At 36.4% G+C, this 21,212-nt stretch overlaps 1 protein-coding gene, 1 long non-coding RNA gene and 1 pseudogene across 2 annotated transcripts; 1 reads left to right on the forward strand and 2 right to left on the reverse strand.

The window, feature by feature from the left end:
• Positions 1–877: 877 nt before the first annotated feature.
• On the reverse strand, positions 878–1,317 carry LOC120196101. Its single transcript, XR_005523136.1, has 3 exons — positions 1,225–1,317; positions 1,077–1,126; positions 878–954 (listed from the first exon to the last, which is right to left on the reverse strand). It is a non-coding gene; the product is annotated as an uncharacterized LOC120196101 (long non-coding RNA).
• Positions 1,318–3,071: 1,754 nt separating this feature from the next.
• Positions 3,072–6,281, forward strand: LOC120196129 (annotated as a pseudogene).
• A 6,029-nt stretch (positions 6,282–12,310) lies between these two features.
• Positions 12,311–19,671, reverse strand: LOC120196021 (protein ROOT HAIR DEFECTIVE 3-like). The gene is made up of 23 exons (XM_039197929.1): positions 19,668–19,671; positions 19,075–19,224; positions 18,689–18,755; positions 18,498–18,600; positions 17,715–17,785; positions 17,551–17,614; positions 17,406–17,471; positions 17,259–17,306; positions 17,104–17,166; positions 16,932–16,988; positions 16,130–16,288; positions 15,990–16,058; positions 15,773–15,864; positions 15,319–15,397; positions 15,068–15,233; positions 14,845–14,969; positions 14,310–14,572; positions 14,124–14,220; positions 13,888–14,037; positions 13,496–13,600; positions 13,287–13,381; positions 13,085–13,181; positions 12,311–12,744 (listed from the first exon to the last, which is right to left on the reverse strand). Exons 1-23 carry the CDS (start codon positions 19,669–19,671, stop codon positions 12,544–12,546), a joined length of 2,391 nt encoding a protein of 796 aa, XP_039053860.1. The 3' UTR covers positions 12,311–12,543.
• Between the last annotated feature and the right edge of the window lie 1,541 nt (positions 19,672–21,212).

Here is a 21,212-nt window from a genome sequence, read left to right on the forward strand (position 1 = left end):
GATACTCCACAAGGGGATCATTATGGGGTTACTGCTACCTGTCACAGGATGCAGTTATACTTCTATTAGAAAGGGATGAAAAAGATGGTGCAATAGTATGTGCAACAATGTGAGATTTGCTATAGAATTAAAGATGAGCATGTGTGTTTTTTTTACAATGTGAGATTTGCTAGAGAATTAAAGATGAGCATGTGTTGAAACCCAGGTTATTACAACCCCTGCCAATACCTCAACGAGCTTGGGAATTTATAACCATGGATTTTGTGGAGGGTTTGCCTTAATTCACAAAGGTACAATTGCATTTTAGTAATTATTGATAAATTCACTAAATATGCACATTTTGTGCCCCTAGTACACCCCTTTACAGCTGCTGAGGTTGCCAAGGCTTACTTATCAAGTATACAAGCTACATGCACAGCCTAAGATTGCTCTTTTTTAAAGATCGAATCTTTACTAGTGTGTTTTGGAAGGAACTACAAAAATTGTTGGGCACTACAACCATATTTACCACTGCATACCATCCTGAGACTAATGGTCAGACAGAGAGACTCAATCAGTGTTTAGAACAATCTAAGGGAACTGTGTTTTGCTAGACCAACTACCTGGGTGAAATAGTTGTCCCAAGCAGAATGGCGGTACAATACCAGTTTCCACACTTCTTTGGGAACTACCCCATTTACGGTATTGTCTGGCTACATGCCTCCAACCATGACCTAGGTCACAGAATAAAGGGTGGCAGATGTGCAAAGCTCATGCAAGAGAGGGATCACCTAAATAACTTCTACAAGATCAACTCACTAAAGTACGACAAAGAATGAAGCATTTTGCAGATAGAATATAAGTGATCGAGAATTCCAAGAGGGAGATGAAGTTTACCCTTAAATTGCAACCTTATAGACAGACTTCAGTTGCTCTGAGAAAGAACCTTAAACTCTCAGCAAGGTATTATGGTCCCTGTAAGGTTTTGAAGAAAATTAGGTCAGTTGCTTACCACCTGACACTATTAGCACACTCCCAAACATCCAGTATTTCATGTGCGTATGCTCAAGAAGAAAGATTGGAGAAAAAGCAATTACCTCCAAGGATCCTTCGGAAGTGAATGCTGATGGACAAATCCGAGTGTATCCTGCCATGGTTTTGGATAAACGAATAATATAAAAAAGAAAATCAAGCTACAACTCAACTGTTAATTCAATGGTCTATCTTGGGTTCAGAGAATGCTACCTAGGAAGACTTTTCGGTTCTGAAATCACAATTTCCTAATTTCGATCCCTGGGGACAAGCATCTACTGTAGAAGTGGGTATCGTAACGACCTAGGAGGAGAACTAGGTTTTGTAGAAGGGGAAGTGGGGAAAGAGCTAGGGATTACTGAGGAGAATTGGGAATTGAAATAATAAAAAAAGGGGAAATGAAGTTACATGATGGGAACGTGGAAGAGGAATTAGGGTTTGTAGAGGGAATTGGGGAAAGAGCTAGGGATTGCTGAGAAAAAATTGGGAATTAAAGCTGAGAAGGGAGAAATGAAGTTAGCTGGTGAGAACGTGGAAGCCCAACTGGAGTCAAAATACTTGAGTGATAAAATGAAGTGGATCGAAGAAAAAGGAAGTGGGTCATCAGCTCTTATGACCCAATATGAAGGCAGTGCATCATCAATTCATGGACATGCTCCAGCCAAGTGAAGCCCCACGAACGGTTAATGGAATCTGCTACAAGGACGCATAGTTGGCAAACAAATAAATAAAATTAGCACATGGAAAATCAAATATATATATATATATGAATGTGTACCGTGAACAAGTTCCTTATGAATGAAAATATCAGAATTCTCTTCTTTTACCTTAAAATTCCCTCTATTTTCTTAAATCCTTTCTTTTATTACGAGCTCAGTCCTGACATGTTTTAAAATAGGTTATCCCATAATAAACTACTCATAGATTTATCATGATACGAACACAATAAGTAAAAGAATACACTACACATATTGTCACAAAAGTTTTGTAAGTTATATTTTAATTATTAAAGTTATTAATAAATTAATATATTATGAGAATTGATGACGTTGATGATGAATTAGACTATATATATATATTAAATATCAAGTTAATAATTTAGTTATTAGAGATCAATATGGATATTTAATTTTCTATACATCATCAACAAGAAGGGAATCAATCACTAGTAACAAGAAGGGAATCAATCACTAGTAACAATTAGGGATCGGCCTGGGTAGTGGTTATGGGTTAAGTGCATCTCCATTCTTTTGGAAAAGTGATTAAATTTAGTTTAATATGTTAAGGAAAAAAGAAAAAAAATTTACAATTTTTGCATACACATTATTTTGAAGAAAAGAAAATTAAAATTTTGAACCATCATTCTTAAATTTCTAGATCCGCTATTGGGCATGGGTCGAGTTGGGTCTGATTTTTAGTCCACCCGGCCTGACCCGAGAACAAGAAATCCTCCACCCAAGATCCGACCCGACCTGACCAAAACAAGATTTCATCCGACCCAAACCCTACCCGAAATAATAAAAAATATTATTTTATTCAATAAAAACATGGACATAATTAAAAAAATAATATATAGAGGGGTATTATTGTGATTTTATAAATATATAAGGTAAAATTATATATTTTTTTCGGGTTGGGTCAGGTCGAGTATTTTTCACCCTAAACCCGAACTGACCTGAACAACACATTTAAAAATCTGACCCGACCTGAATCCTATTTTTCTTTAAAAAAAATCGATCAGGTCGGGTCGAAATCCGTCGGGTTTGGGTTCATGCCCATTCCTAGTAACAATTTTGTGGATTATAGACAATGTTAGTGACAAAAATAACTTATGAAATTAGATCAAAATAAAAAATGAATATTTAGTGATATCGAGTGTAGTTTATCCAAGAAATACAAATTATATCCACACCATTCATTAAAAGGACGAACGCGGACGAACGGCTTCGATCAGTAAACTACAAGATCTCTAACGTAGAATCAACCGCACAAAATTAAAGCTTTTTAGGGTCCTTTCCCCTATATTCCTTCCGATCATCATCTTTGCTTAATTTCTCTCTCGATTTCTCAGGTAAGAAAAGAATAATTAAATTAAATGTTTTATTTTTCAGAATTCAATTATAATTTATTTAATATTTAGATAATCGGAATCTTTTATATGTTGTAATTGTCGGTTGGTTGATTGTTTGTCGTGGTTGAAGAGGGGGTGGGTGCTTTATTTTTTTGTTCACAGTTCGAAAACAGGGTTATCCCGTTCGAATCTTCAACAATTTGGGTTTTTTTCTTTCAATCGGAATTTATTAATTTGTTTATTGTTCAAGTAAAATGATTCTTTGATTTGTTGTAATTGTTGGTTGATTGATTGATTGTTGTTTGTGGTCGAAGAGGATGTGGGCTGCTTCATGCCTTGCTTCGTGTTGTGCTGTGTGCGCCTGCGATGCGTGCCGCACGGTGGTTTCAGGGATTAGCCGGAGATCGGCGAGGATCGCCTATTGTGGACTTTTTGCCCTTTCTCTGATTCTTTCGTGGATACTTCGTGAGGTTGCTGCGCCGCTTATGGAGAAGCTCCCTTGTAATTTTCGTTAAAACTCTGCCTCTCTTAATTCGGTTATTGCTAAATTATGCGAGTCACGTAGTTAGTTTGTTTTTAGATTTCAATAGGAAAAACAATTGTTGATGTTGAATCGAGTAAATGATGACGCTAAATAGTTAGTAGTATAATAGCATTAGCATATGCAATGTGCAAGGAGGATGGGTTATTTAGGATTTGTTTTTGTGGTAATTTGTCTCACAAGCGTCGTTTTACTCTGAGCTAAGTGCCTTATACATGTCGCATTAATGTATTATGTCTTTTAGGGAATCTGAAGAAAGCTAATACTTCGATTTGATTATGGAATTTATCACCATTCACCATGTCTTTGGATATGATTTATCGGATTAAATCTGTGTTTCGGATTAATGACAAGCTTGTTCTTTTACACATTTTCCCTCGAGTGATAATTGGTTCTAGTACCGTATTTCGCTTCTATCTGCCCCTTTTTGGTTGTCTTTAGTTATTGATATGTGCCTCCATGTTTCATGTATAGAATGCTTAAAAGCAAGCTTGCTGGCTGCATCTTGCATATACTCATTTTGCTGATTTTGTTAATATGCCATTGTTATTTGTGCAGGGATAAATCATTTTCATAAAACACCGGACAGGGAATGGTTTGAAACGGACGCGGTGCTGAGGGTTAGCTTGGGAAATTTTATGTTTTTCACTATCCTGTCAGTTTCTATGGTTGGAGTGAAAACTCAGAGGGATCCTCGTGATGCTGTGCACCATGGTGGATGGATGATGAAAATTATTTGTTGGTTCATTTTAGTGATTTTAATGTTTTTCGTTCCAAATGAGATTATCAGCTTCTATGGTAAGCTACATTCTGATGGATCATTCTACAAGATTAAGAATATTATCCTTGTCTAAATGTTTTACAGGCTATAGGAGATAATGTTCTTAGAGACCATTTGCAAATATGATTAGTGGAGATAATAATTTGGCTAAAATTGATTATAGTCAACTTAAACTTACACTTAAATTTTGCTTTTGCAGAGTCAGTATCAAAGTTTGGTGCAGGACTGTTCCTTTTGGTTCAGGTTGTGCTTTTGCTTGACTTTGTTCATGGATGGAATGACAAATGGGTCGGATACGATGAACAGTTCTGGTTAGTTTTGTTTTCTGACATTTTAATGGGTTCACTTCTTTTTATTGTTCAGATCAACTGATATCCTTGCCTTTTCTCTAGGTATGTTGCTCTGTTAGTTGTTTCACTTGTCTGTTATTTGGCAACATTTGGCTTCTCGGGACTTCTCTTCCACTGGTTCACTCCATCCGGACATGATTGTGGACTCAATACCTTCTTTATCGTTATGACCTTGATTCTTGTTGCTCTGTTTGCCATAGTTGCTCTGCATCCTGCTGTAAGTCTCTACTTTTGGGTCTTCATAATTATTTTATCCCATCAATATCAATTTTATCCCATATTTTACCTTGGCTCGAGTCGATGGCGCTGTTAGATATATTATACTGTTCCATGATTGATAAACTGTATACCTTTTCAAACATGCATTTGTAGTGCAACTTTATCACCGTACCATATTTCATGCCGTTTATACAAGTATGTTGATGCACATATTCCCAATGTGTATATCTTGTTGAATTCTTATGTTTAACAGGTTGGCGGTAGCATTTTGCCAGCTTCAGTCATATCATTGTACTGCATGTACCTATGCTACAGTGGACTTGCAAGCGAGCCAAGAGATTACGAATGCAATGGTCTTCACAATCACGCTAAAGCAATTTCTACCGGCTCCCTGACCCTTGGTCTAGTTACCACTGTCCTGTCGGTTGTCTATTCTGCTGTTCGTGCTGGGTCTTCCACGACTCTGCTCTCCCCACCAAGTTCACCACGTGCAGGTACCATGGACAACATTTCTCGATCCTTATACCATTGAAATAAGCTTTCACGATGTTCTTTTCTTAGAACTTAAGCAAGTTTTGTTTACAAACTTCATTTATTTTTGTATTGAGAATAGGGGTAGGTATTTCGAAAGTCCATCAACCGTGTTTGGTTTTACATATATTTTGAGAATTCGGGGTTCACTTCTCCCTCTTTCCTCCGTCCCTCACCGCATTTTAGGATCTTTTCGAGGGGTGGAAAAGATACCAAAACAAATTATATTTAAGAGAGTACTTTAACATTCTGCTTTGAATGGTTGAAGGTGCTGGAAAGCCTTTGCTTCCAATGGACAAAGTAGACGAACACGAAGAACAGGGGAAAAACAAGCCAGTCTCGTATTCGTACGCCTTCTTCCACATAATCTTTTCTCTAGCAAGTATGTACTCGGCAATGCTCTTAACTGGATGGTCAACCTCGGTTGGGGAAAGTGGCAAGTTAGTCGACGTAGGCTGGCCATCTGTGTTGGTTCGGGTTATAACTGGGTGGGTAACTGCAGGTCTCTATATCTGGTCACTCCTTGCCTATTCTGTTCCCAGAGAGGGAATTCTAGTTCTTGGCCATTGTTATTGCAATAAATTTAGTTATATGTGTGTGTGTGATTTGACAAATCGGATTAAAAAAACATTTATCTGTGTCAAAAGTGGGAATCAGTAAATGTACTCTTTGTATGTGTGTTTGATCAGTGATGGGGTTGAATATACCCTCACTGAAATCCTAAGAACCCTTTGTTGATGCTATTATACCATAATGTAATTATAAGGTTGAAGTAAATGTGTTTAATTTTAACCCCTTCATCTTTGATTGTGTAATTTCACACAACTTAGTAGGATTTATTGATTTAAAATATGAATAAATAATATTGAGTCGTTATAGTATAACAATTACTCGATTTTTTTTCTCTTATTGCGACTGTTCTTACTACATTCATGTATTTTTTTAAAAAAAATCCATACTATTAATTGAGGGATTGTTAATTAAATCTTAATTCGGTTGATACGTTTTACAACGTATTTTTAAATTTTTTGAGACGATTTTAAATTATAATTTTCTGTAAGCGTTAAAATGTAATTGGCAGTTGGCACTATGTTCGTGACTTGTCTTCTAATTTTATAATTTTAAGAGGTTATGATAGAACTTTGGAAGGACCCCTTGGTGAGCGGAAGTGGGAGGAGTTACGCGCTTCCTTACCTGACTCCGACTCTGACTCCGTACTGTTACGACTTGCTGCCATGAAACCGCCATTACTACAAGGAGGAGGACCGACCAGGGTAGATATGGAAAAGGATTAGGCAGTTTTCTATTTCGTGTGCTTACAAATGTCGAATGGAAATGACTGAAACTACCGAAAATCAATTCTGGACGTACTTTGGAAATTCCAGGGGCTCCCGAGCGTGCCATTTCTCCTCTGGCTAATTTGTAAGGGTCATCTTATGACTAATGAAGAACGAATAAGACATATGATAGAAGATACAAGCTGTTCCTGTTGTGGCACGATGCATGAGTCTTCATCCCATGTTTATCGAGAGTGTATGGCGACTCCGGCTAGTTGGAATGAACTCGTCAAACCGCGACTGCTTGATGTTTTCCATAGCAGGAATATAGTTGATTGGATTCAAGTAAATCTTCAACGACCTGGTTTTTTTCCCTTTAGTTTCGGACGAATGAGACTTGCTTTTTGGTTCCATTCTATGGAGCATTTGGATGCAAAGGAACCAAATGATCTTTGCACCGGAAACCTTGAAGACTGATAGCGTCATACAACATAGTTGCCGATTACTAATGGAGGCTGGCCAAGCTCGAAATTTAATACTGTCGGCAAGGAGTGGACGAGATAGGATAAGTTGTGAGATTTGATGGGAACCTCTGCCGCCAGGATGGTGTAAGGTTAATACGGATGATGCACATAAAACGACTTCTGCCTTACAGTCTGTGGTGGGATTATACAGGATGAGACTGGCATGTCGATTGGTGGTTCACGAAAGCCATAGGAGTGTGTTCGGTGCTTGATGCGGAGCTTTGGGATATGCTGGAAGGTCTTTATTTGGCATTGGATTTAGGAATGAGACTTGTCGTTCTCGAGATGGATAGCAAGAATGCATGGATGTTACTTAAACAAGGTACGAACATGGAATTGGCTTCCCCTTTGGTTCCACACATAGTAAACGTTATTCGATGAGATTAACAGTTGTAGTTTGTGCACATGGCTCGTGAATAAAATATGGTCGCAAATAGTATGGCAAAACTTACATGAACTTTATTGTTTGAACTTCGAACTTTTAGTTCTCTCCCGATGAAAGTTATGACGTTTTCACAAATATGTAATTTTCCCTGGTGATTCTCCCTTTTGGCTCGCATTCTTGAAATCTTTGGGGTTTATTCTGGCCATTCGGTAAATAAACAGATTTATTTTTCTCCTAATAAGCCTATTGATTCGAGGCATACCATCAACGATTCCTTGGGATTTAGCCTTGTTAATGAAATGAGTATTTATTTGGGTACTCCTGTGCGACAACGGGGAAGAAATTTCAAGCTGTATACTACGCTCTTGGACAGGCTGCGCTCGAAACTCTTCAACTGATCTGCCTCTACTCTCTCTCGCAGGGCGTATCACCCTTGCGAAGGCATTTTTATCGGCTATCCCAACCTATTTCATGAAGTCGTGTTTACTTCCGAAACATGTTTGTGACAATATTGAGCAACTCATTCGGCATTTTATTTAGAAATCTAGTGATAATGAAAAAGCTTTCTCCTTAATCAATTGGAATACCGTTTGTCAACCTTATAAGCATGGCGGATTTGGACTATGAAATCAATCGTTCCATAACATAGCTCTAATTTGGAAAATTTCCAATGCCTTGATTAATAATCCGGAAGCTCTTTGGATAAAGGTCCTGCGTGAAAAGTATTCAGTTTCAGATTTGGTTCTTGCTTCCATACACAGGTCTTCTTGCTCCCTACTTTGGAGATCTCTTTCTAAGACTTGGCCTCTCTTTCTTTCGAATCTCTCTTGGTCTATTGGAAATGGTGAGTCCATACGTTTCTAATCTGATCCTTGGATGCCGAATCTTGGTCCCCTCCACCTCTGGAAAGATCGGCAGCCATTGATACTGATGATGCGTTTGTTTCAGATTTTTCTGATTGTAATGGGAATTGGAATTGGCAGGTTTTGGAACCCCTTTTAGACGATACTGCCATCTCCCATTTAAAAAACATTTCAGCCCCTAGCCCCGCTCTTGGTTACGATCGTTGCCTTTGGAAAAATAATTCCCAGGGTGTTCACGGTTAGCAGCGCCTATGCTGCTCAGGCAAGCAGCCAATGGACCGCTCCTCACCCCATTTGGATGCTTATTCGAAAGCTTTGTGTTCCTGAAAGGCTCCGAATCTTTATCTAGTTGGTTGCGCATGATCGTATTCTCTAGAATGTCAACAGGCGCAAACGTGGTATTGCCACGATCCCTTCTGCAGTTCTTGCAGCTCTTCGGAAGAAACTTCCGTCCACATTCTCCGTGATTGCACCGAGATTAAACCGTTGAGGGCCGCCTTGGCACATTTTTCGGGTGTCTTTGAATTTTTTTACCTTGCATCTACAGGATTGGATAATGGCCAATTTATCTTCTAGTTCATCCCGTCATTATATGAGTGCCTATATTCCTTGGAGTTCTATCTTCGCTTCGCTCATTTGGCATATATGGAAGCGCCGAAATGACTGGATTTTCAACCACAAATTCCACTCCATCGACATTGTGCTCCACCGAAGTCTCAACTGGGCAGCGGTTTACTCTTCAAATCCTGTTGCAATTCAAAGCATCTTTGGTCCCAACAACGTTGCTGAAATATGCTGGGAGCCTCCATCAATGGGAACCGACTGCCTTAATACTGATGGGTCGGTTGATCATGCTAACCGAGGTTCGGCTGGTGGTGTGATACGGGATCATCTTGGTAACTTCATCGTGGGTTTTAACAGGATCTTGGGCATCACCACAGTGATTCAATCCGAACTTTGGGGGATATTGGAAGGCTTAAATTTAGCTTGAGAACGAGGATTTCGCCAATTACTCCTTCAGACTGATAGCTCTGATGCTTTTGAGATGATAACATCCGCCTCTCCTACCAGTCTGATTGCTCTTGTTCGGGAGATCTATGATCTACTTAATCGAAGCTGGCAAGCTGATTTTAAGCTGATTCGTAGAGAAGATAATATGGTTGCAGATTCTTTGGCGAAGTTTGACGACGGCTCCGGTGATGCTATCAAGATATTTGAAGAATGTCCCTCTGATATTCATCCGGTTTTAATTCATGATGTTGAAGGTCCGCCTTACATCCGCTATAGTAATCCTGCCTAAACGTGTTCTTTAGGTTCATTTCCATTAAAAAAAATTGCAACAATTTTAATTTGTTGTTGCACTAACTGAGCGACCTTAGCGATAAATGAATTGTTATTATTGATTTGAGATCCTGAGTTCGAACACCATAAATATTATGAGTGTGAGCGTTCTATATCAAATGGTTGAGAATTATCTATTGTCTTGTACTTACCCCATACTAATAAAAAAAACCCAACATTCTTCTCTTGTTTAACGTTACAATTATAGATCTTATGATAGCTATCATACTAATAAAATTAAATTCAAGTGTTTTTAAAATTTTATAATCGGTTACTTTTATCATAAAAGTAAAATTCAATTTTTGGTAGGCTTAATACAAAAATAAGTGCTCAAACTACTTGAAAAATGTTTTAGTGTCTAAAGAATTTTTCGTTAAAAATATGTACCTAAAATTTTCTATGTTACGATTTTAGGTTCTCGGACGTTAACCGCCGTTAAAAACCCGTCAAAACATGTGGAGAAAGATATTGAAATATTAATGTGAGGATTTTAAGGGCTTTATTATTTTAAGAAAATTCATAGGCTTTTTCAGAAATTTTATTTTAATATTACTTCAAAACAAACAAGAGAAGCATTACTCCTCAATTTGCCAAACCATAGAGGACGACTTCTACATTCTTAATAAACAAAATAGAGGGACCGTCCTTTATGGTCTATAAAAAGAAGGAATAATAGATACTAATACTTTATGAAGTTCTGAATATCCGCCTTCTACTTTTGGTAATTTTTTTAGTTGCATGTCTGCTTGTATCATATATCTATGATTCATACTTGTGCTGTGATGAACAATGTCATGTCTCTCACTGCATCATGCATGCATCTTCACACATGGCCCATGTCTTTCATATCTTATGTTGTATCCATTTTATCTACGAATCCTTTCATCAATCCAACATTCGATTTAGCTCATCACCTACCTTTCTCCTCCTATATCGTACCCTTTTTTCTATCAGCGTCCATTCTGTTGGAATCAAACTTGATTCTTTGACAAGGTTACAACCTTGTAGAAACAAGCACATGGGAAATGAATTGCGGCAATAGCTATCTAAATGAGTCGGCATAGCTTGAAACATGTTGCAACACGTGACAATTAACTTGGCAGCATTTAATTAAGGGATAAGGAAGTCATCCACCACGGCAAGGAAGAATGGTAACAAGTTGAAAGCAGCAAATTAGTGGTAGCGAATAGGCGGTTTATACACCTATATATATATATATATATATATATATTTTGTGTGTAAGTTGCTTCAAAATTCATGTATGTAATACTAATGAATGAGTGAAAGGAAAAAGAATAAGAGAGAGAGAATAAATTCGAGAGATTGAGAAATAGTTTAGCAAAACTATATTAGAGAAAAAGAGTCGAGGTTAGCAAAGTTTGGCTATTGTGGTGTTTGTAAAATAGCCGAAACTAATATCAATGTAACGTCGTTGTATCGTATTTTGCTCGAATTAATAATAGTTTGAGTTATAAAAATTATGTGTTCACTAATGTTTCCAACACTTTCGTCTTCGGATGAAAACAAGTATGTGTTTGAAGAAGTTACTCGAATGGGTTTCAAATATACGGGTTAAGGATGATTGACAGTGGTGACTCAGGTTTGAGAAAAAGGAAGCAAACAACAAAATCAGTAGGATAGTAGGTCTGTTGTATTGATAGATGTGAGATGCATAGACGATGAAGGGAACAATGATGTTTTCGGGTGTCAAGATTCAAGAAGATAAGTGAAAGTGGACGGACACAGGAATTTAGTTTAGGTACGAAATTAAGAAATTATATTAAAATTTGAAGGGATACAGAGTATAAAATTTTAGAAATACAAAATTATATAGTTAATAGAAAATAAAAAAAATCTAAAATATAAGGGAATTTAAATTTTTAGGGGGTGCGATCCAATATCTCTCGGTCCATCCTTATGTGGGGACCTATTGACGGATCCACCCTTTGCCTAGGATGAACATATATCCATCCTAAAATCTGTATTTTAATTATTTATTTATTTATTTTATATGAAAATTTTATGTTATTAATACAGTCTGGCCACCCTTAAAATTTTTTCCAGATACGCTAGTACAAAGAAGTGAGTGGTGAGGTGCTCAGATTTGAATATAATAATATAGAAATGATTTCAGAATCAAATAATGAGGCAACTGTGTAGCTTTTATTAAACCGAAGAGCAATCTGGTTCATATTTTTTTTACTAAACATTTTGATTTATCATAAAATTCTTCTCACATTTTGATATCTTCAAGACTTTTGATGTCTTATAATAGAATTTAGCCAATTTATTACATTGTTTTATGATTTTTATACTATTTTTTTATATTAGTAGAACAATATAATACAAAATCTAGTTGCAGATTCATACAATTGAAAATGAATTATAAAGAACAAAATTAGGTTAAATAACATAGGTAAAAATATATAAAGTCTTTTAACTTGGTCAACAAGAAATAAAACCTTAGACTTAAGAGGACCAAAACAATACCTATTTAATGGGGGCTCTGGTGCAAGAAAGGCCCCTTGAATGAAACACTAGTGCATATATATATATATTAGATCGTAGTATCCAACAACAACCCGACGTTAAAGCGAGCTAAAAGCTGGCATCTTTGGTAGACGGACAATGTATTTCTAGTCTAACAAATCATTCTTCTTTGTTGGGGTCGGATGAAGCAGTCGATGACACGACGCTTCTGTTTTCATACTTTTTGGATGCTGCTGCAGCCGGCATTCTTTGAGGGTTGTTAGTTGGGGTGGGTGGCATCTGACCTTGCTCAGATAACTTTCCGATGAGGTCCATCACGGTGGGAATCAACCTGGTGGATAATGAAATAAGACCCGGGAGCTGCAAACACAGAGAGAAAAGGTTCTCAATTAGTCATTTAATCACAATGGAAACTGTAAATGCAGTCAGACGAATACTTTTCCATTCCAATACTCCAATGCATCACTTATACTGTAACATTTACGATCTGTGAAATTGAGACCAATGGAATCTTTAATCCGACAACTGTGCTTTAACTGAAGCAAATCCTTCTCAGCAACAGGCTTTTATAATTCTAGTTTACGTGTTTTTGAAGTAAACTGTTTCGGCGCATCATGCCATAGGAGTCGTTGGCCTACCAAATGATTTTAGCATGCTCATAAATAAATAAGGGATAAATGGATATTAGTTCAGAACTCACAACTCCATAACGGAATTGACCCGAAACGTCGAGCTGCACCCATAGAGCCTTCACAACCAAGTAACTCACAAAGATAACAGCCAGATAGAAAGGATTTCTGCAATGAAGGATATTGACAAGTAAGCACAAGTGAGCAGACGAGGGTAATGATATTAACAGATAGAGAACAAAATTAGTTCAAAGCTATGAGTGCAACACACACCTCAGAACAGTCATAAATTCATTAAATCCCAAAACCAGCAAGGCAACAATTGCCCATGGAGGTGGCAACCAGTTGTTGCTACGTTTGTTGGCTTCCTGAAAGTATAAGAAAACTAACCAGGCATCAGTAAACTCGGGTGACAGGAAACAGGTGCAATGGGAAGGGTGGGAACAAAATCTTCAACATAATTATAATTTTAAAATTCATGCCTGAGCAGAAATGGCCTGAGTAACAGTGTACTCTGTCTCAGTTGTGAATTGCCGCCAGAAAGCCTTGCACTGGACAGGTGTGATCAATGTCCTTGACGGAGGGACCTGTACCAGTTCCGATTAACACATTGAGAGAAAGACAGATTGTTTAAATAATGACGATAAAACATTAGAGAGAAAGACAAAATGTAAATGCCCTACCGTAGCTTTAGCATTATACATTTAGTAGGTGAATGCTACAAATTTGTTATTTATGGTATATGTACCATTGTGGGTTTTCATATTCAGCCAATGTGAGGCAAATATGTATCAATGAATGGTATGCAATGATTGAACAGTTTGTACAGTTAAACTGTATCTCATGAAGGTCCTCGGCAAGAACAAGACTTCACCTTCTCCCAAGTGCTTGTGGCCAGAGGATCAACCATTATGGTCGCAGCACTACTGTTGGTATCCAACAAGGCAGAAAATAGTATTTTCTCGATATTGTCAATGCCATCTTCCAAACGAATTGCAGCCATAACAGCGAGCAGTTTCAAGCACTGGTAACAGAAAACAAATAAGTTTAGCATGGAGCAGAATGTAGCATAATTCTGAAAATCCAATAACTGATACTAGATAAACATACTTCAGTACGAGCTGTTATAGTTATTGCCCGAATATCTTCGTTCCCAGTCCAAATCCGAGGCATTGAATCAGAATCATGACTGAACAATGTTGTAAACCTGCACTCTTTTTTTTCAGTCAATTCTGGTAATGTACAATGTCTAGCAAACCAACTACCTTGGCTCAAACATTGAAATGTGTTAATTACCTATCCTTCATACGGATCACTACCCTTCCAGCTTCTTCTTTAGATTTTGTTTCAACCACTCCTCTGGCATAAGTCTGTAGACTCGTTAGCATCTTGCCTTTAGCATGTTCATCCAATTCAAAACCAGAGAGAGCCTTTGACATTCCACTGACAGCGGATTCAGTTTCACACTGAAGAAGGCTCCTTATTGAGAGCCAGGTCTCGTTATTAGCTCCATCAAAAAGTGATTCAATGGGTCCTGCCAAGGAATCATTCAGCTTTGCCTGCAAAAGAACCATAATTATCCCGATGATTCCAAGTGATGATTTAACCATTCATAAAAATGTGCGGTTGAATGTCACCATGTCTAATTCTTCAAACGTGATGGAATTTCACAACTATAAACCACAGAAATCATCCAAAGTAATTTATTATTTATCTTTCATAGTATATGAGAATAAAAAAAAAAGCACCCAAGAGCAATAATCATGGTCTTCAAAAGAATTAAACAAGAAAACTCTGGGTCTTCAAAAGCACCCATGACTAGTTTCTGTACCTGATATGCTGAAGTAAGCTCTGAAAGTTTAGCCGCTTGGGCAGAAGCCACATGTGCCTCGATATCGCGACGTAACTTATCCCTAAATTTAGAGGAATCCCAGTTTGCTAGTTCAACAACAGCATCTGAAAACAACTTCAAACTCCATAATGAACTAGTGGTCTATAACTTTCTTTATAATGTCAGCTTATGGTAAACGAGAAACATTTTTAGTCAGCCATACCTTCATATCCTTCATCAAACCGAGCCATGTAAGATTCAGTGCAGTTACGAGCAGCCACGGCAAACTTCTCTCCTCCATTCAAAGCCTTCTCAAATGCTTCCTTAAATTTTTCAAGAGTTCCAGACCTTAAATGTCCTAGTACGGTCTGGTGGGCTGGTTGGGCAAGCTAAATCAGAAGAAGAAAAGAAAATGAGATGATAGAATTTAAATGACAACAAAAAATTGACAATACCAGAGTTGAGTGCCATTACTTGGAACAGTTTTTCTTCAAGGTGTTTTCTCTTTGATGATCTGACACCTTCATCAAAAAAAGTGGCTTCTGTATCATATCTAAATTCAGAACAAAATGAACAAATAAATTAATGTCCCTGATATGGTTGTAAAACCACAGATAAATAACTACAGAAAAGTCAAGAATCTTAAATTTGATCATCGGAACTCTTATTTGGCCAAGTTATGCCTTAATTTTCATCCACGAATTTACTGAAGCAATATGCCATTACCACCATCACGACTTACAAGTCAACAGATTGACAATCAGCTATCACGCCATTCCTACTTATCCTTTAGTGACAGAGTTCTGTACAGTCACTTTGATAGGATAAATCCCTTAAAAGTAAGCGCAGTTCTTCAAACTGCTTATACAGATTCGAACTTATTTGTAACTTGACACTGAAAATTTTCTTGAGATCTCATTAATCTTACTCTGATAGGGAAGTGTAGAGAAGTGAATTCAGCTTCTTCCCAAAGCCAGAAACTGGACCAGTCTTTACATCTTCTTCTAACTTACGCCAGCTCTGTTATATGAAGTAATAGGTTGGTTTCAGTTTCTAGAAAAATAGTCAGCTCACATACACATGGATCTGGGAGTGTCTACATGCAAACATTTAGGATTCACAAACAAATTTGAATGTCCATGTACCTCACTTTCAATGAAAGCAGTGTACTTTTCATGAGCAATTTCTTCGCAACGTACTGTGGCGACCATGACCTTCAGGCAAATGAAACATGGATAACAGACAAGATTATGAAGTTACAATCAAATAATATCCAAAAGCTTACCTTATGGGCTGGAAGATCAAGGTCCTTATTCTCCTTAATGACTTGCCAGATCTGCTGTGCACTAAAAGAGAACCCTGAAGCAGGTACCACTCCCCTCCTATCTCCAGCAAGCCCCCCCGGTGCAATAGAGTGGAAGAATCGTTGTCTCAAATTAGAAACCTTCAATAGTAATAATAGAATCAGGTAAACTGCCTGTTTGCATGCCAAGTAGTCAAAAGTTTCAGCACTGTCATCCAACAGTGGCGGATCTAGAAATAGTTTTGAGGGTAGACACATATAGTTTAACAACACATGAGCAAGCATATTTGGCTGGTTGGCCAAGCTGCTCATCTTTGTTCTCCCATATTTCCTTAGGACATGGGTTCTAGAATCACTAGGAGCACTCCTTTCCCTAGAATCCCCTTTCCCCTAGATAAGATAGGATTAGATTTATAATTTGTCAAAAAAATACAACTGAAACTTTTTATATATGAGGTGGATATAAATAAAATTTTAAGGTGGACGATATCCAACATACAGAAAAAAAAATATAAACCGTAAATAGAGATCTTTTATTTTAGAAATCTCCAGAGAAAAAGTAAACTGCACCTGATAACCAGGACAAGTGAGAAAAAAAGAAATGCAAAAACATAAATGGGGGAAAAAAGAGATTATCAAGCATTCAATGAGGCGACGCCCACAAATCTAGATATTAAACCTTTTTATTTCCACTTAAACAAAGTTCTACACAGCCAATAGTGTAAGTCTCATTTGCATGCTATGCTGAATGTCCATACGGTTGATTTAGCCACAGACTATGTACCTGCTCCTTAAATAGCTCTTCCTTTTCTTCATAACTATTAAGTGCCACAACCTCAACCTGGCCAATATTGAAAACAATATTAATCATCAGAAGCAATACTCAGCCGGAAAGATATAAAGGGATGTTAAACATTTAAAGTACGCTGCATGAAATAACGACCCAATGATTATACATTGAAAAATTCTTTTAATGGGGTTTCCTTATGTGCTTCAGGCTTAGGAACCGAGTCCCATATCTGCAGTTCAAGAAACACTGGTCAGAAGAAAGCATAACTGAATACAATGAGGAAAGCAAGGAAGCATAGCTGCATAGGCACCTTATACATACCTTCTGAATATCTTCTCTCAGAACAGGTTCTAAATTTTCTAGTGGTGTCTGCAAACATAGAATGTTTAAATAACTAATAAAGTAACTTGAAATTATAAAATAGCTCTCCAAACACAAGATAGTCCACAATAGAAGAAAGGCACCCACCCTCGTTTTATCACGAATTACAAACATCAATGTTGTTTTGCGGGGACTAAACAACCTCATCATGACCTACAACCAAATTAAAAGAAAAAAGTAACCTCTTGAAATTCAGGGCACTGATTAGAAAGGCAACAAGGTCGCAAAATACCTGGAATACAGTTTTAAGAAGAGGCTTGTTTGCAGCTTGCTCACGTCCAATATCATGACACCACCTAAATGAAAGTTGCTCAAGTATATTACTTAACACTTGCACATACTACTGATGGCAATGGACTTAAATGAATCGAGCACCATGTAGGTGTCAAACCTTACATGTTTATGAGTACTATATCAGAAACCGCCAGTGCAAAAAGTGCACTTTGTTTCTCAAATGCTGTGTCATCCTGGAGTATGGCAAAACAAAAAATAATATGTTCAAAAAATATCTGTCTTCCTCCCCATTTTTCATAAAACAAAGGAAAATCAAATATAACTCAACAAACAAAAATAGACACAGAAAATACACTTCATCTTTTTTTAATCTGAATTCCAACTAATGATTTGGCTCAGCTTGATCCATCACTCATGATTTCGCGTTATTAGAGCAGTGAGACCTCTTTTAAGACATTAAAAAATTGTTTAGGGTTCTTTTAACTAAAAAAAACCGGGCAATTATGTGATCGTGATTAGTTCTTCAATTTCACATACAATCTACTAATCAATGCCCCTGAAAATATGCTATTGAATAAATATCACCTTTTGTCTGACTTTTATGACAGAAAAGAATGTAACATTCAGAATTAAAAGCTTAACAAAAATTAAATAATGACTGACCAACCTTTAATTGATTTTACTATGCAGTGAAAAAAAATTCATTCAATATTATAACTATTCCTACGACCGACATATTATTAGTATCACCAGCCCATTGAAAATTCCTCAGAATTATTTGGAGGACGCATTTGATAAAATTTCCATCAAAGCAAGGGAAAAAGATATTTAAGCTAATAAGGAGGGCAAACAACAGAGTGAACAAATATTTATCAGTTAATAAAACGGTGTAGTTTCAAATTTTAGACCTATAGTTAATAATAGAATGCAAGTTAGCAACAGTACCTCCCCGCGTTCCCTTCCATCAGTACCCTCCAAATCCATTACTAGAGTGCAAGGCTCTATACCAGAGCATTTTGCCATCCAAATACCTTTCGTGGTTTGAGACCTAAAAGCAAGCACATCCCATTAATTGTTTGAGCCAATTGAAACAAATGCAATGTGTTGTAATTACAAAAAAAAAAAAAGTAAATTACCTTCCTTTAAATGCATCCATTTCTCTGAAATTGGTGTAAAACAAATTATTTAACAGAGTGCTTTTACCTGTAAATATCATGGAAAACAAAGTGAACTTTAAATGCCATAAGCAGAACTTACATGTCTACCAAAACTTGATAAAAACACCAAAAGGTTAAAATCACTCATGGTGTGTGCTGTGTGCAACAGAATCAAAATATTGATACAACAAAGAGGATATAAAACAATGAAGTGACTGAACTTCCAACTAATCATGAACTAATTTGTATTCCACAATCCTAATTCAAAATACAACCGATAAATGAAGCAGCTTAGAGCGAATGGACACCTTAGGAACAACGAAAAGCATAATTACAAAGCAGGAAATCATGAAGATATAGCATACCGCTGCTCTGTGGTCCCATAATGGAAACCACTGCATATGACAGGCCGCATTCGGAAAGTCTTACTTCCTTGATAAACTGTTCGAGTCCAGTAACATTGAATGAGCCATCTCCATCAATAAGTTGAGTGGAACAACATTCCGCACCCGTCGCTGAGAAACGAAATGTTCATAGCATGTGTAAATCAATAGATTAAAAGCTTCCACAAAAAACACCAATTCATTGTTAATTTAAAAGGTAATCTCAATAGAAAATTCATATTTATATTCATATTCCGATTTTCTTCCCTTTTTTTCCTTTCCATTTAGCTTAGACTGCATCCAAACATACAATGAAAATTAAATCCATCTCCAACAGCTCTTCAAAAACCGTAAAATTCAAATTCAGATCCAAAATTATTTCTTCGTATAAAAGAAATTCGATCCTCCCCCTCCTTGAACTCACGTTACATGCTTTAACGCTCTCATTCTCATCACATTACATAAATTAAAACAAGAAACCGCCAAAATTGATTAGCTAACGAAATCAATAAACCCATCACTCAAACATCAAAATCAAAAAGGAAAGAAATCATGAGACAATGAGAAAACACTACCCATTGAATCCTGTTTGAAACCGATAGTTCAAAATCTGAGGCGAATCATTTCAATCAAAGGCATATAGGGAGAAATCTGAAACCATCTTAAAGTAGCAATTTGAAATTCCTCATCATCTTCCATTTTTATTTCTTCGTCCTTTAAAAGTGGAGTTGACAGTTGACTGCTCCCGCCTCCTCTAATTAACCATTAAACTTAATTTGGATACTAATAATTGAACTTTTTTTGCCCTGTGATTGTGATTTTCCTCCGGTTTTGAATAGTGACCAATCGTGTAATCTGCGGTATAAATGAGTGAATTGAGCTAAAATCTGCTAATGGTTAATTACATCAACCATTTCAAATTATCATCGAATTTGTGAATTACTTATTTCAAGAGTTTGTATTTTGTAAATAACTATTCAACTAAAATAACTAAAATTGGATAAGTAATGTGTATGAAAAGATTAAAACTTGAAATTAACTCATAGTTTAAGGATGAAGTTAATTATTGATTTTAGTTCCATAGTGTGACAATAATACTCATAAGAAATATATGAGATAATTACACTAAAAGTCCTTAAAATATGATCCTCATTCTAAATTGATTTTTGAACTTTTAAACATTTTAATTTCATCTTTAAATTATGACCCTCGTTTTAAATTGAATCCTAATTTTATTAACATTGCAAATCCATCCCCAATATATGACCCTCGTTCTATATTGGTCCCCTAACTTTTGAATGTCCTAACTCCATCCCCAAACTTTTGAATGATTTTTCAGTATGTTATTGGAATGTTAAAAAGTTTGAGGATTAATTTAGGATGAAGGCCATAATCTAGTGATGAATTGAAAATATTCAAAAGCTTAAGAGTCAATTTAGAATGAGAATCATAGTTTAGATAAACCATTAAATTACCAATCATATAAAAATAAAATAAATGTGTAAAATTACTTCAGTTTTACGGTACATTAAATATTTGGATAAACTATATCAGGTACCACTGAACTTTGGATGGTGTATCATTTATACCATTAAACTTTTAATTTCTTCAGTTATAGTATTGAACTTTGATTTTAACTTCAATCATGTCCTTGGGTCATTAAAATTCAAATGATGTGATGATATGGAAAAAACAACATCGTTTAGGTGTGACTATTAATGCCTAAAACGACATCGTTTTAAGCACTAAACTTTAGAAGTGTATTGGTTATGCCATTAAACTTTTAAATAGTTCTATTTTGGGCATTGTACTCTTTTAGTTGTCGTCAACAACCAATCGTTGTCTGTCATCGATCGTCTTTAGCGGCAAGATCAATATCAAAATGTTCATATTACACATACAATCCTTAAATTATGATCTTCATTTTAAATTGGTTCCTAAACTTTTGAATACTCTAATTCCATCCTTAAATTATGACCCTCGTTCTAAATTAATCCCAAATTTTTTAAAATTCAAACCCATCCTCAATATATGACCCTCATTCTATATTGTTCCCCTAACTTTAAAATGTTCCAAATTCATCCCCAAACTTTTGAATGATTTTGGGTATGTTATTGGAA

Source organism: Hibiscus syriacus, unplaced genomic scaffold (genome assembly GCF_006381635.1).
Source record: "Hibiscus syriacus cultivar Baekdansim isolate YM2019G1 unplaced genomic scaffold, ASM638163v2 tig00117026_pilon, whole genome shotgun sequence".
Classification (NCBI taxonomy): domain Eukaryota; kingdom Viridiplantae; phylum Streptophyta; class Magnoliopsida; order Malvales; family Malvaceae; genus Hibiscus; species Hibiscus syriacus.

What these genes read in the sequence shown, in the direction of transcription:
- LOC120196021 (XM_039197929.1), bottom strand. An exon ending in TATGGGACCACAGAGCAGCG is followed by an intron (nt 18,756 to 19,074) that starts GTATGCTATATC and finishes TGATATTTACAG; the next exon opens with GTAAAAGCACTCTGTTAAAT. An exon ending in CTCAGGCCATTTCTGCTCAG is followed by an intron (nt 13,382 to 13,495) that starts GCATGAATTTTA and finishes TTATACTTTCAG; the next exon opens with GAAGCCAACAAACGTAGCAA.